We start from the raw sequence: 15913 nt of genomic DNA, 5'->3' as shown, positions 1-15913 counted from the left end.
CTGTGTATGAGGGCATTAGGGGGTTGGTGAGGGGACAGAAGTAGTGAATGTATGAATATTAAAGGAGTTGTCCAGTTGTAGAGTATTGCTAGCCTATCCTCAGATTAGGCCATCAATAGTATATCAGCAGCGGTCTGCTACCTGGGACCCCAATGATCAGCTGTTTGCTGGGTCAGTGTGCTTGTGCACTGCGCTGATATCTTCAGGAAGCAGACAGCACCATTCTCTCTGCAGTGGCTAGGCTTGGTATTGCATCCAAAGTTCCCATTCATTTAAGTTGGAACTTCACCTGCAATACCAAGCCTGGCCATTGCAGTGAGAATTGAGCGGTTTGCTTCTTACAGAAATCAGCCCACTGCACAAGCATTTTGGCCTGGTTAACAGCTGATCAGCAGGGTTCCAAGATGGCAGACCCTCTCTGACTTACTATTAATGACTTTTTCTACGGAGAGGCTATCAATAGTTTACAACTGGACAACCCCTTTAATAAGCCACACTGACCTCAACACCATAAACTTTGAAACATAAGTTTGTCAAAAATCACTGAACTGATCTTTATAAGTAATAGACTGCTGAAATCAATGTGTATGTCATCATATTGTACTATATGTAGCCTGGGAACCATTAGGGACCTGACAGGTTCCCTTTAACCACTTTATTCATTTTATTATGGTTGTAATTGCTACCTTTATAATTTCTATCAATCCAACAATAACTGCAGGGCTATATAAAATCTGAAATTCTGTTGTGCAGTGAATAGTTTATTGTTGTTTAGACATCCATTAAAGAGGTTGCCTCAATAAAGATATTGATAGTATATAGCTAATGTTCGATTAATTGTTGTCATCTAAGGACTGCAAGGGTCACATTGATCAATGTTCTGAGACACCTTTGAGGGTTAATCACCATACTATGACTATATAATGGGTAAGCCTTTTGACAGAAGACGTAACCCACTTTGTCGCTGTCAGAGTGTTGTTATTAACGGAGTGTATTCTGAACAGGGGTGAGTTACAAGTGGTGACCACAAGGGTCTGTCCTAGGAGCTCGTCCTCTTCTTTTTAATATGTTCGGAAGTGGCCTGGAACTTACCTGTTAAGCCTTCTCTGTTTGCTGATTATACAAAAGTGCACATAAGGGTTGATACCCCTGGTGGGGTCTTGAAAATGGAGAAAGATTTAGCCTTATTGGATAAATGATCAAAACAATGGAAACTGCAGTTCAATGTTTCCAAATGTCAACTAATGCGCTTACGGAGAATGCATCTTTAGATTGAGTCTTGTATTGACTGTTCTAAGTTTTCCAGAACTTCAGAAGAGAAGGATTTAGGAGTTCTTATTTCTGACAGCCAGGCAGTTAATAAAGCAATTAGGATGTTCTGCTGCACAGCGAGAGGTTTAACCAGTAGAAAGAGGTAGATTGTGATCCCACTGTATAGAGCTCTGGTGAGAGCACATCTGGAATACTATGCTCGGTTCTGGAGACCTCACCTACAGAAAGACATTTATAAAACAGTCCAAAGATAAGCTATGTTAGCACAATGGAGTGCTACAGGTATATTCTTGTGTTCCAAATTAAGGATTAAAATACGAGCTGCTTGCAGAATGATTGACTGGTCACACAGGACTTGTGTAATCAACACCAATTCTCCTTTATTTGTTAGCAGGCAATAATATTTATAGGTTTTTAGACAAAGACATTGGATGCGAGGCTTAGAAGACACCTTTCTTATGCATATGCTTAACTTATTATAATTCACTTATTATCATTATTAAAATTCGACACAAGCAGTGACGTCAATCTATAGGCAGGACCTCCTCCCAGGTCACACTCTGCCTGCTTGTTAGCTTGTTAGTCTTGAATGAACTACCTCTGAGGTCGTTAATTAGTTATCAATGTTTATAGAAACATTTCAAACTTATAATTGGCATTGTTTAGCAATTACAAGTTTGTCAGTTCAGGCTTACATGAAGGATATAGATTTCAGATGTGTTCTATATATATATATATGAAAATACATTGTCTATGTGTTATATAGAGGTAGATATGTATGGATAGATAGGTGAACATATCAATAGAAAGAACTAATTATTATCTATTTTATTGAGCAGATTAGTCATGCATATTTTCCTAAATGCCTAGTGCCTGCTCCCTTGGTCTTCAACACCAGATCTCTGGGGGTGTGGGGGGTTATCCTTGTGTAGGAAACAGATACACAGTTAATTATGATTTCTTTCTATTGTATAGACCTCGCATTCCTGAGCCAAGTCACTTGTATACACATTTTAGCAGAGAGAAAGTAGAAAAACAAAACAAAGGCAAGATGGAGTATAAGAGAACATAATGACTTCTCTCACAACTACAAAAATGATGGAAGGTTTCAAGAACAAAACTTATCAGGAAAGACTCAAACTTAATTTGTTTAGCCTGGAGGCAAAAGGGAAGAGAGGGGTCATGATGAAAACCTTTATATATGTTACAGGAAGAAAGAAGGGAGAGGAGGACATGAGGGAAACCTTTATATATGTTACAGGAGGAGAAAAGGGAGATGAGGGACGTGATGGAAACCTTTATATATGTTACAAAAGGAAAGAAGAGAGAGGGGGAATATGATTGAAATATTTATATATGTTATTGGAGGGAAGAAGGAAGATGGGAACATGATGGAAACCTCTATAAACCTTTATATATGTTACAGGAGGAAGAAAGGAGAGGGGGGACACAATTTAAACATACATGTGTGGGAACATGATAGAAACCTTTATATGTGTTACAGGAGGGAAGAAGGGAGAGGGGGACATGGTGAAAACTTTAAAAACTTTTATATATGTTACAGAAGGAAGAAATGAGAGGAGGAATAATGGAAACCTTTATATTTGTTACAGGAGGAGAAAAAATGGGAGAGGAAGGACAAAATGGAAACTTTTTATATATGTTATATAAGGGATGTGGAGAGAGGGGGCACATGGTGGAGACCTTTACCTATGTTACGGGAGGAAAGAAGGGAGAGGGGGGACATGATGGAAACTTTTTATATATGTTACAGGAGGAGAGAAGGGAGACATGATGGAAACCTTCATACATGTTACAGGAGGAAAAAAAGGAAGAGTGGGGAGCCATGATGGAGACCTTTATATATGTTACAGGAGAAGAGAATGGAGAGAAGGACATGATGGAAACCTCTATATATGTTGCAGGAGGAGACAAGGGAGAGGGGGGACATGATGGAAACCTTTATATATGTTACCGGAGGGAAGAAGGGAGAGGGGGGACATGATCTAAACCTAAATATGTTAAAGGTACAAATAAGCTTTAGGAGGGAAGTGTATATGTCAGAAAGCTAAACACTAGAACAAAGGGGCACAATCTGAGATTAGTTGGTGATAAAATCAGAAGCAATGTCAGGAAATATTATTTTTACTGAAAGAGTAGTACAAACTTCCAGCTGATGTGGTTGGAAAATCAACAGTAAATGAATTCAAATTGCCTGGGATAATCCTATATCTATCCTAAGAGAGAAATAAACAGGAAGTAATATAAGGGCAGACTAGATGGACCACGTGGGCTTTTTCTGCTGTCAATTATCCATGTTTCTAGATGTGGGATATGACTAAACTGGAAGCAGAGTATAAGAGATTTTGCAATTTTCCCGTTAAAATGCTCCCATGTTGGTTTCTGCACAGAGAATGCCTGGGTCACGTCCTTGGAATATTCCCTAATAGCAAGCACTGCTTGTAATTCATGTTACCAAAGTGAACTACCTGAATCAATAAATAAACGTGTAGTCATACAAACCCAAGGTCAGGGCTGGAAGAGTTTTATGCAACACAATATGATAGATAAATATCAGGGCAGGCAGTGATCAAAGTCAGGAAACAGTCTGGGTCCAATCCAGAACAGCAAAATAACAAACACAAAATAAATGGAACCCAAGAGAACTTGTTGGTCAGGCAAGGTGTGCCAGTTTTGAGCATGTGCACACGTGCATCAACCGACTAACATGTGCCCACTACTACAGAGGTCCAAAGTACCCAACAGTAATGAGACTAGGAGAAGAACATATTTCAACCACATTATATTTAAAGGGGTTGTCCGACACAGGCAATCCTTTGTCACAGAATGAGGGATTAGTTGGTCTGACCCTGGTGATCAACTGTTATCAGTATGGCAGCTCATTTCCTGTAGTATTTCATTGCAACCCTTCGATGTATGACCACTTTCTGCAGCAGCTCTCTGCATTAATGCAGAGCGCCCAGAAGAGGAACATTAATGGAAATTTGCAGTTGACTTATTTGGAGGACAGACACTTTGAACACTAATTCTCTGTCTTGTTTTTTGACGTGTCCAGTGCAAATTGAGCTTCCACCTTCCATGAAAATTGCGAAAGGACTTCCACACATCTACACTGCAGTACAAATGCACTTGCACTGGGGTGGGCTTGATCTGGAAACGAGTGGTTCTGAGCACACTGTTGATGGTATGAGATACATGGCAGAGGTGAGTACTTCATGTGTGTGCATGCCTTTATGGAAGCATAACTTGTACGGGAAGCTAATATCTCTTTACTTGTCTCTGCAGCTGCATATTGTGCATTATAATTCAGAATTATACAAGACCTTTGATGAGGCCAAAGACAAGCCAAATGGTCTAGCGGTGCTTGCTTTTTTGTATGTGGTAAGTCGTACAAGAAGATGAATTTGTTATAAAAACGTATGCGATCTTCACCATGTGGTTCTCTGCTGCATCTCAGTTGGAATCCTCAAGGGTGAATGTAGGTTTGCAATTTGTTATCCAGAAATGGTAGCTATGTCGTTCACATCATGGAGCCGCTTCTTCTGGTCATTTCACTTCAATGACCTTCAGCTGAAATAGCTAGAATAGTGCTAAAAACCCTTGTATTAACAGTGTTTGCTGTTGGATTAGAGAAAAAGGGGCTTGTGAGAGGTGAGCTAGTAGCCCAAAACATAAGGTGGGGCTGCTCCTGTGGTGTATTTCCCAGCGCATTTGCGCACGAAGAACCCCCTTGAAGTCTATGGGAGGTGCACAAATACGCAAGGGGATGCATGAAATACTGCGCAAAACCGCGAGAAAAAGAACACATCTGCACCTCATTAGGCTAAATAGCCTTTTAATCCACGGAAGGGGTGTGTCTCCTGCTGGCGCAAAAAGTACACTACTATGCTCAGACACACGAGCAAAGCAATCTAATCAACCTCACAAATACGTTGCAATGAGGTGAGCATATTTGCGTATTCGCTCATGTAAAGCCACCCTTATTCTGTCAATGCACTGCTGACAAAAGCTATCATAGTCTGCACTGAACAATTTACCTGATATGTACACAAATTCATAGCCAGACTTGATGGAATGAATGGTTCTACGCACTAATGTAACTATAGAGGGTGCAGGGGATGCGGTCGCACCCAGGCCAAGAAGCCTTAGGGGGCTCACAAGGCCTATCTTTTCCATATAGGGAGCCCAGTACTATGAATAAAGCATTATAGTTGGGGGCCCTGTTACAGGTTTTGCTGAGGAGCTTCAAGTTATGCCTCTAGTTCTACGTGTAGCATTCTTCCCATCAAAGCAATCAACACCATGATGAAATCTGACAGATCCTATTGTAAGTCAGTGCAGCCGTTCAGTTGCTTCTGGTATCCGTTGGGTATCTGGCAATGGATCGTTCTGCATGGTTCTTGTTGTAAAAAGACCATGATACGAGTAAAAAGGTGCTTTATATGATATTTCCTCAGTGTTCATTTGCCTATTTTTCCTCTTTATTACTTTCAGGACGGCAATTTTGAAAACACCTATTACAGTGAAGTGATTTCTAAGTTGGCCAAGATCCGTTATGCAGGTACTGATGCCCTGTTCACCCACCCCTCTCACTTTAATTATCAACTATCATAATTGTTTTAATAGCGTTTAGAAAATGTTTTACTATGCCATATGCTTTACTATGTTGATCTTCATATAATGGTATAAACTAGCAGATAGCCTGTACAATCTTTATATATACTATACATATGTTTTGCCTTTACCCTATGGCCATACAATGAGGTCAAGTGTTTAAATAAAGCACAGGAAAATATGTGTATTGGACTGCACTTCTGCAAAAACCTAAGATCCTGCAGAACTTTCTTTTATATCTAAGTCTGGAATATATTTCATTGAGCTGCAGTGATCCTCTGATGCCAGACACTGTGACCACTATGCGAGTGAAATTATATGCTCACTACGGACTGCCAGGGACGACCTACCGTATATACTCGAGTATAAGCCGACTTATTCAGGACATTTTTTTGCTGTAAAAGCCCCCCTCGGCTTATACTCAAGTGAGGATCCCATGCACCATTGCTTTCAATTGGGCCGCGATTGCTGTCAGCAGCCCATCGAAAGCAATGGTCTGCTGGCAACCCCTGCAGTGATTTTCGGAGAAGGGCTTTAAATATAAGCCCTTCCCTGAAAATCATCCCTAGCTGTAGTAAAAAATAAAAAAATATATATACTCACCTGTCTGGTGCTGGCGGGCCTTGGCGGGTCTAGCCGGTTGTCATCCCGGCACTGTAATGAAGTTTATTCAGTAGGCAAAGATTTAAAATCATTGAATGGCAGAGCACTGCCTGTGATTGGCTGAGTGCTGTGACCAATCACAGGCAGCGCTCAACTGTCCTTCAATGAATGGCTGAGCGCTGCCTGTGATTGGCTGACTGCTCAGCCAATCAAACGCAGCCCTTTCAGCAGGTTTCAGCAGGCCTGCTGAAAGAACTTCATTATAGTGCTGGGATGACAAGCGGCTAGATAAGCCAAGCTCCGGCAGAGGCGGACAAGTGAGTGTATATATAATATATATATATTTTTTTTTTACTACACCTAGGAATGATTTTCAGGGAAGGGCTTATATTTAAAGCCCTTCCCCAAAAATCCCTGTGGGGGTGCCAGCATCCTATTGCTTTCAATGGGGCCGCTGGCAGCGGCATCCCCATTCAAATCAATGGGAGAGCTACGCAATCCTCTGCCACGGCTGTCACAGCTGTAACAGCTGTGGCAGGGGATTCTTTACTCCCCGGGGGGAATACCCTTGTCCTCTTGTATAAGCCCTCCCTTGGTTTATACTCAAGTCACTATATTTTCCCAGCTTTTTGTGGTAAACTTAGGTGCCTCGGCTTATATTCAGGTCGGCTTATACTCGAGTATATACAGTACCTAACATTCCTCTCATCAAACAGTTGGGTCAGGAAGAGTATTGTTTTTCCTTAGGGAGAACACCTAGAAGGTATGAGGAGACTTATAAGGCCATCCATGCTCCTATGGGAAAATGGAACAATACCTCTACAGCGCCACCTCTGATTGTTCCTATCAGGAGTAGCACCATCCAGTTCTTACCTATGCTATGCTATAGTTTACCGTTAGTCTGCCGATTTCAGCATCGGATTCGGAAGGGCTACGGAAAGGCAACAGGTCTCCTGCATTTACTTTACAGGTTATTAGCAGTGTTGTGCCTGTGGAAGCACAACTAGCGAAGATGAAGAACTGACAATCTGCTGCCACCTAATACTGGAAACGGATAATGCATATGTAGCGCTTCCTGTGCGCTCGAATATGTTTTTGCAGTACCGAGTACTATTCATAGTGACAGCTGCAAGTACTGCAGCATTACCACATTAAAGTGAATGGACAAGGCTGCGGTACTCAGAACGGCTGCTATGAAAAGTACAGCATTCTAACTAAGAGCGGATTGATGTAAATGCTGAAGGGACATAGTGCTCAGATGTGCACTGCAGCCCCCTTTGGTCATCTGACTGTCGAGGATGCCGGTTGGAAGACCCCCACCAATCAGATATTCATTGCCTATCCTAAGGCTAGGCCATCCATTTTTAACCACCAGATAACCTCTTTAAAGAAATTAGGTATAAACAATAAAGTAATATCAACATATATTGCCAACAAGGGTGGACAGGACTTATATGTTTTTTTCTTATGGGGTTGAGGAGGAGCAATATATCTGTGCAGCGAGAGTACCTGACTAGACCTATCCAATATAGTGTGTGGCTCCTACTACAGAATTGAACCAGGAGCAGTGCAGGACGCTGATGTCAGCATTGGATCAAAGCTCTATTAGGATGTATTCGTACAATGTAATGTCAGCCATAGGGCTTTCACAGATGAACGCATGCTCAAATTAGCTTGCCACAACGGAACGTATTTGCGCATGAGCAAGTGTTGAATGCAGGGTCACTCTCTTCACCTTGATTTTTTTAAAATCTGCCACAGACTTCTATAGCAGCTTTCTGCATAACACGCAGAAAGATAGAGCAGGTCCTATCTTTTCTTTCACGCAGGAATTGCGTACAAGAAACATGCTCATGAGAACAAACCCACTGAAATCAATGGATTCACTTCATCACGGTATACAGGCATGATTTTCACGTGCGCAAACATGCTTGTCTGTTTAAGGCCATAGTTGGTTGTACCATGTTTCATCATGCATGGCCAATAGCAGGTTTTTACACTGAATAAGGCTTCTTGCACACAGACTGTTAAAAAGTTGCACCCGATATTCTCAGATCGGACAGCACATGGACATGCCGTCCCTATGCTGTCTGATGTATGGGACCCCACATATATACTATTTTCATCTGAGAATCGGACAAGAAAAAGGAAATGGTGCGATTTATTTTTTTTACTTGGACTTTCCCTCCAAATTAGTTGGAAAAGTTGCCTTATTCATGGCATATACCGGTATGGACTGACACTTATTAAAGTATTTATCTAACATATATTTTTCTTTAAAAACAGGTTCCCCATTTTAGATAATAAGGCCTCATGTCCACGGGCAAATTATGAATTAAAATCCGCAGCGTTTTTCCCGCACGCGGATCCGCGCCCCATAGGGATGCATTAGACACCCGCAGGTAGTTAAATACCTGCGGATGTCATTTGTCCCTGTAGGCGCAGGTCCTGCATGCAGGAAAGAATCCGGACATGCTCCATTTAGTTACGGGCCTCCCGTGGGGACGGCTCCCGCAGGCTTCTATTGAAGCCTATGGAAGCCGTCCGGATCCGCGGGAGACCCGTACCAGAATTTAACTCACCTGCTCCGGACGGTACAGGTCTTCCCTTCTTCGCAGACGGATCTTCTTTCTTCGGCCCAGTGGATGTGCCCGGCGCATGCACGCGGCACACAGCCGGCGTGCCGAGCACATCCGCCGGGCCGAAGAAAGAAGAACCGGCTGCGACGTAGAGAAGATCAGGCCACGAAGAAGGGAAGATCCGGAGCATGCGGAGAGGTGAGTAATTCTTATTTTCAGCCCTTATGTCCGCAGGGCAGGAGGGACCCGCTACGGATTCTCCATGGAGAATCCGTAGCGGGCCTGATTTTCCCCCTGGACATGAGGCCTAACAAACTACATTATTGTCACCTCTCCCCACTCCCCACATCTCCCACACTAACAGCTCTGGGTCTTGCCAGTAACATAGTGTTTACCGGCTGCAGCATGTGAGTTACGGGATGCCGGGAGAGGTGAATATAAGTTAGAGCTGTCAGAAAATGGTAGGAAAAAATAATGTCATTTTTTTTCAAAGATATTTTGTATTTTAAAAGTAGTACAGAAAAAAACAACTCGTACCGACCCATGGAATAAAGTTATCATAACATCTTTGCTGCAATGTGTACACCATAGAAACCAGACCCTCCCAAAGATGGCGGAATTTACTTTTTTTCCATCTTACTCCACTTACATTTTTTTATAAAGTACACTATATGGTACATTAAATAATACAATTTAAAAATACAACTCGTCCCACAAAAAAAAAAACAATCCCTTCGTCAACTAGGTTGATGGATAAATAAAAGATTTATGATTTTTTAAAAATAGCAATGATGAACCGAAAATGGAAAAAAAAAGGGCACAGTCCATAAGGGGTTAATTATCAGGTGAGGCTGCTCCCTGCTGCTCCACACAATGATAGAAGTCTAGGGGAAATATACCTTCCATCCATTCCAACTCCTATCATCTTGTCACAATGTATACACACAATACAATCTATAGAATTAACAGTGTCAAGTTTGGCAAATGTTTCTTTTGAACTTTCTCCCTGGCTTTTTTTAATTTCAGGCCAAGAAACTGAAATGGGGTCAATTGACCCGTTGGCTATGTTGCCTGAAGACTTGGACAAGTATTATCGCTACCAGGGCTCCCTCACCACTCCGCCTTGTACAGAGAATGTACTGTGGACTGTATTTGAGCCTCATATCGTCCTCTCTCACAATCAGGTAAAACATTTCACTGGTCACAGACATTATCACTATATACAATCAATGACAAATATAAGAAATAGTCTATACATTGAAGCATTGCTGTCACTTTTCATTGGACCCTGGCACACAATTGCACTATCTTCACCAGAAGATGAACTTGTGGATCATTAATGTGGTTCTAGAATTTTATTACAGAGGGATAATGCAACAGCTAGGCATATATAAACCAACCCTCCATCCTTTACTATATATATCACACTCTGTCCTTTATCAGATTAATGATCATGATTAGGTACTGATGCAAATATACACAGTACTATTGTTTAACCAGCAACAAAGATGTTAGCCTAAAGCCCCATTTACATGCATCAATTATCACTCAAAATTAGTTCAAATGATGGCATATGAGCGATAGAAGTTGCGTGTAAATGCTACCATCCTTTACTTTTCGGCTGAACAATGATTTTAAGGTGAGCTTAAAATCCATAGTTTAGCCAGAGAGTAGTTAACACAGACTGCTGTGTTCTCCATGGGCTGTCGAAGATAACATTGTATTCAGTGGACAGCTCCTGCTGTGAGAACAAAGCAGCTGTGTGCAGAGCTCAGACCACCTGCTGAGTTCTGCAAACAGCTGCCAGAGGCTCATTTACACGCAAATAAAGCTGATAGAGTGCTAATGGACATTAGTGTCCATTAGCACTTTATGTAAAATGATCGCTAAAACTGTCAATCTTTCAATGGTTTGAAAGATTGTCTTGGCGTGTAAATGGGCCCTAAGTGCACACTATGTCATTACCCTAATGCATAGGCCAGGAAAAATTAAACGTTTTCATAGGCCATGTTCACATCTGTGTTAGGAACCTCCATTCGGAGGTTCTGTCGCAGATCCGGCTCAAAATCCCGGAAGAAAAAGTCCTGCCTAAAGGACCTTTTAATCCGTTTAAATACCAGACGGCTGAATGTAGAGAAAATGGACACCATTATAGTCAATAAGGTCCATTTGGTGCCGTTCGGTTCCGTCATAAGACAGATCCATTCAGCCAGGGAATTCCACTTTCTTGCTCCCATAATGGAGCAGTTGTGAACATAGCCTTAACCAAATCTGTATTTAGTCCTTCGTTCGGCTGTTACACGTCGGTGTACCGTTTTTCAACTCTGTAGGAAATTGTAGCAGACTGTAGTTTCCTGTACAGAGGGTCACATGCAGTATACTTTTTATTACAATGGGTCCATATGAGTGACAGATGCCGCTGAATGGCATCCTTCACAAGCCGCTGTTGGACATATATGTTCAGATCATATATGTCCGGGGGTTAGTTTGGGCTTGATGTATATAGAGCCTTTCTGATATCTGGCAATGACTATGTAGGGGAGAGATGGGTAGAGAACACGGCATGTTCTTCCTTTGTCTCACAGGAGTGATTATGTATTTGGACTGTGATAAACATCACCGTGTTTCCACCCATCAAAAGGGCCTGTGATGACAAGCAAACTTTGTTTTGTGCTAAATCCAACCTGCAGTTACATGGAAAGAGGACCTGATGTGTCTGTTTTAGTAAATACTTATCTTCCACACAAAATAAATCTGGGGAATCTTTTCTTAGAACTCAGCTTTGAATTATTCCTCTATTATTCCTTTTGGAAATGCATTAATGAATTAAAAACTGGGTTATACCTCATTCTCTATCTTCAGGCCTTAGTCACACGGGCGTTTTTTCCCGCGATTTGTGGATCGCATGACGGATGCGCATCCGCAAATCGCGTGACCGGGGCCGAAAAATCGCCCGAAAAAACTGCTCCTAGCCGCGTTTCAATAGAAATGGACCGGAGCTGTCCAGCGCATTGAATTCAATGGAGCCGGCAATACAGCCGGCTCCATTGAAAGTAATGGGCTGCGGGCGATCTCAGGATGAATTTTCGGGAAGGGCTTAAAAATATAAGCCCTTCCCGGAAATTCATCCAGAAATGTGTAAAAACAACAAAAAAAAATATACTCACCTGGTCCCAGCAGACGGAGTTCAGCGCGGCCGGCAGTTCTCCTGAACTGCTCTGAGTAGTATTCAGCAGCCGGGGATTTAAAATCCACGCCCGCTGAATGAGCTGCCTCTGATTGGTCCCTGCGCTGAGCCAATCAGAGGCAGCTCTCACTCACACCCATTCATGAATGGGTGAGTGAGTGCTGCCTCTGATTGGTCCCTGCGCTGAGCCAATCAGAGGCAGCACTCACTCACCCATTCATGAATTCATGAATGGGTGTGAGTGAGAGCTGCCTCTGATTGGTAGGGCTGTGACCAATCAGAGACAGCCCATTCAGCAGGCGGGGATTTTAAATCCCCGGCTGCTGAATACTACACAGAGCAGTTCAGGAGAACTGCCGGCCGGCCGCGCTGAACTCCGTCTGCTGGGACCAGGTGAGTATATATATTTTTTTTGTTTTTACACATTTCTGGATGAATTTCCGGGAAGGGCTTATATTTTTAAGCCCTTCCCGAAAATTCATCGTGCGATCGCCGGCAGCCCATAGCTTTCAATGGAGCCGGCTGTATTGCCAGCTCCATTGAATTCAATGGGCAAACATCATTCTTCTCTGCCACAGCTGTTACAGCTGTGCAGAGGAGAATGATTTGTCTACTATATGTTCTCAATGGGGTCGGCGCTGCTGTCGCTGGCCCTATTGAGCGCATATAGAGAAGAGAACAGGAATCGCAGATCGCAGATAGGTGCGATCTGCGATTTCTGTTCTATAATTTATCGGACGAGCGCATAAAAAGCGCTCATGTGTCCGATACCATTGCAAAGCAATGGTTTTATAAAATCGCTGGACGCATGCGCATGCGCATGCGCAAATCACGCGAAAAAACGCCCGTCTGACTGAGCCCTCAGAGTGTCTCTATCGTCTGACGCTATCCTCTCAGTACTGCCTTTATGTATACCTAGTTTACTTGTGTAGCTAATACAACCCTGAGCACTGATATATACTACAATTTTGGCAATCTGTCTTAAGTCTGTATAGCCGTAACTATGAAGGTCTGAGAAATCCTATCGCTCATATTTCAACATTAGGAATATTAGTCTACCATGTAAGATCTATAGATATCTTTAGATTGGCACTTTTTAGTATTCAGAGTCTCTATGTCGCCACATCATAGACAAAGCATATTCATTTATTTCTATTTCTGCCTTTAGTTTTACAAGTATCATTCATAGTCTTCACTATGACAACTTTGGTAGTTACAGGCTCGGTCATGGAATCAATAAGGCAGGATGGCTGGAGTTGTATTATAGTTAACTACTTTTTAATTTTTAGTGTTTTATGTGGTCAAGTCATTTAATTTGTCATGTGATCCTTTATAACCTCTACAGATCAAATTGCTGGAGGGAACATTGCTGGATTGGGAAAATAATACTTTGCGTAATGATTACCGCCATACACAGCCATTGAATGATCGGGTTGTGCACTCTTCTTTCCAAGTAAAATTGTCAAAAGGTAAGTGAGCATTACAGCTCGTGCTCCATATTATGTCTCACATTGTCAGGTACATTTCATCTTTTTACAATAATGTTCACCCTTTTCTAGTAATTGTAGGATATGATCAGATCAATCATCGACTAGCAATTTTTAAAGTCTGGATAACCTGACTAACTGTTTCATTACTCTAGATCACAAGTGCGTCTTAGAAAACTTCTTTTCAAAAACCGTAATTAGGGCATGTTGAGCTAATTGATTGAAGTGTCTCTTTTAACCCATTAAGGCTTTATTCCCACGAGCGCGTATACGCCGCGTTTTCTCACCCAGGCGCATATACGGTACCAATGTGAAGCATTGGTTTTCAATGCAGCTGTTCACATGGGCGAATATACAGCATGTAAATACGCCGGCAGAGAGAAAAATAGAACATATACGCAGCCAGCGCATATACGCTCAGCCAAAACATAGTTCTGGAACTATGTTTTGGCCAATATACGCCGGTGGGTCCCATAGACTCCTATGGAAGCAGGGAAAGAGAAGGGGGAGGCATTTTTGCAGCATCCAATGCTGCGAAAAGCTTACAGGTGCCTCTATATAGGCACTGGAAGGCATCCTGAGGATTTTGGCAGAGCGAGGGTTTTCCGGGGTGAGGTATATTTTTTTTTCGCTGTATTTTTTTCTCGCGGTCATGTGAATGAACGAGAAAACGCTGTCCATAATCATGGAAAAACACCCATTCAGGTGCTTATACGGAGCAGGTGTGAAAACGTAAAACTGCCTTCGCCGTTTATGCGCTCGTGGGAAAGAGCCCTAAGGACCGAACATCGTAAATTTACAGTGCTTGCTCCTGGACGGTAATGCTGGCCGATAGTAAAAGTACAGAAGAGGATTATAGCTCTTGCAATGTAGCAGGAGCAGGTCAAATCAGAGGCTGGTAGTCACAGCTGAGGACCCAGAGGAGAAGGCAGAAGAAGTTTTTAACCACTTCTGCCTTTTCCCTTGCAGGCTACATAGTGCTCAGTGAGCACAATGTAGGGAATAGAGAAAGTGAAAGTACTATTTCTGCTATTTTATCCAGCGGTCACATGACCACCGGATGCCCCCCAGCCACAGCAGCGCATCAGAATCCTAGCAGACCCAGATCAGCTCTGCCAGTGTCTACTGTCACTGCAGGGGGATGTTTTCACCTGTAACTGGGGCTCCTATGGATGCCCCAGTTACAGTGGAAAGGTGTGAAATAGAAAAATAAAATGGATAATGTGAATGACCCCCAGAGGTCCTTCATGACATCATGAGGGACGCAGATGTTAAAAAAAATAGTTACAAAATATAGTTTTAAAAACTACAGAATAAAATTACAAAAAAATAAATTATATACTGTGGCTCGATGAAGTGCAGGTTTGCGGGGTGTTCGGCAGTCAGAGACAGAGTCACGTTTTAAAGTCCAAGTACAGGCGTGACCTGTGTTTATTTTTCAGTCCAATGAATCAAAAGAAAATACAGCCTCGGCTTCAGGCATGAAAACAACAGCCCAGCTTCTCCAGCATTAATTACACAGACAGTTCCTGCCTGTACAGGTCACTTGCTGCAGGTGCACAAAACAACAAGACCTTCAATAGGTATAACAGACTGCCTGGGTCCAGCAGCCATCCAGTCTCCCTTGTGTCTGTGAAGGCTGCCACTTATATAGCTCTTCCTGGCCCACCCTCAGCACCTGTGCAGATTAACCTTCCCCCTCAACCCGGAGTGGAGGAAGTGGAATGGATGGCCCCACTACCAACCTGCCATCCATTCCAAAAATCCAGGCTCAAAGACTTTTAAAGAAAACATCTCCAGCAACTACTTGCTGGAGATTACATTCCAATCCTGGATTTTCATGCCTCAACCAGTGAGACATGAACTTCTTCCAGCCCCACTAGGCATAATAGCGGAACTTAGGGGCAACGTAACAACCATCCACTATCACGCCCCTCAGTATCTCACAATATATATATATATATATATATATATATATATATATATATAAATAAAAGACCCACCACGGACGCCAACCAAAACCATTGCCACATGCGCCCTGTAATCTGAGAGTATAGAAATTATGTATCAAAATGTCAGAAACAAAATGAGGAACCCATTCCTGTGTTTTATTTTAGCATAAATAACAGCAAATCACAGCTACTCGACCC

At 42.4% G+C, this 15913-nt stretch overlaps 1 protein-coding gene across 2 annotated transcripts in view; it reads left to right on the top strand.

The window, feature by feature from the left end:
* CA6 (carbonic anhydrase 6) overlaps positions 1-15913 on the top strand; it is a 33014-nt gene that overhangs the window by 6467 nt on the left and 10634 nt on the right. For both annotated transcript variants that reach the window (XM_066606866.1, XM_066606865.1), the window contains exons 3-7: positions 4349-4497; positions 4579-4674; positions 5788-5854; positions 10116-10273; positions 13622-13745. In XM_066606866.1, the coding sequence (XP_066462963.1) occupies positions 4349-4497; positions 4579-4674; positions 5788-5854; positions 10116-10273; positions 13622-13745 (594 nt within the window). The remainder of the gene's footprint in view (positions 1-4348; positions 4498-4578; positions 4675-5787; positions 5855-10115; positions 10274-13621; positions 13746-15913) is intronic.

The sequence above is a fragment of the Eleutherodactylus coqui genome, chromosome 6, assembly GCF_035609145.1.
Source record: "Eleutherodactylus coqui strain aEleCoq1 chromosome 6, aEleCoq1.hap1, whole genome shotgun sequence".
In the NCBI taxonomy this organism is placed as follows: Eukaryota; Metazoa; Chordata; class Amphibia; order Anura; family Eleutherodactylidae; genus Eleutherodactylus; species Eleutherodactylus coqui.
The sequence above is the reverse complement of the archived record's forward strand: the minus strand, read 5'-3'. Positions and strand labels throughout refer to the sequence as shown.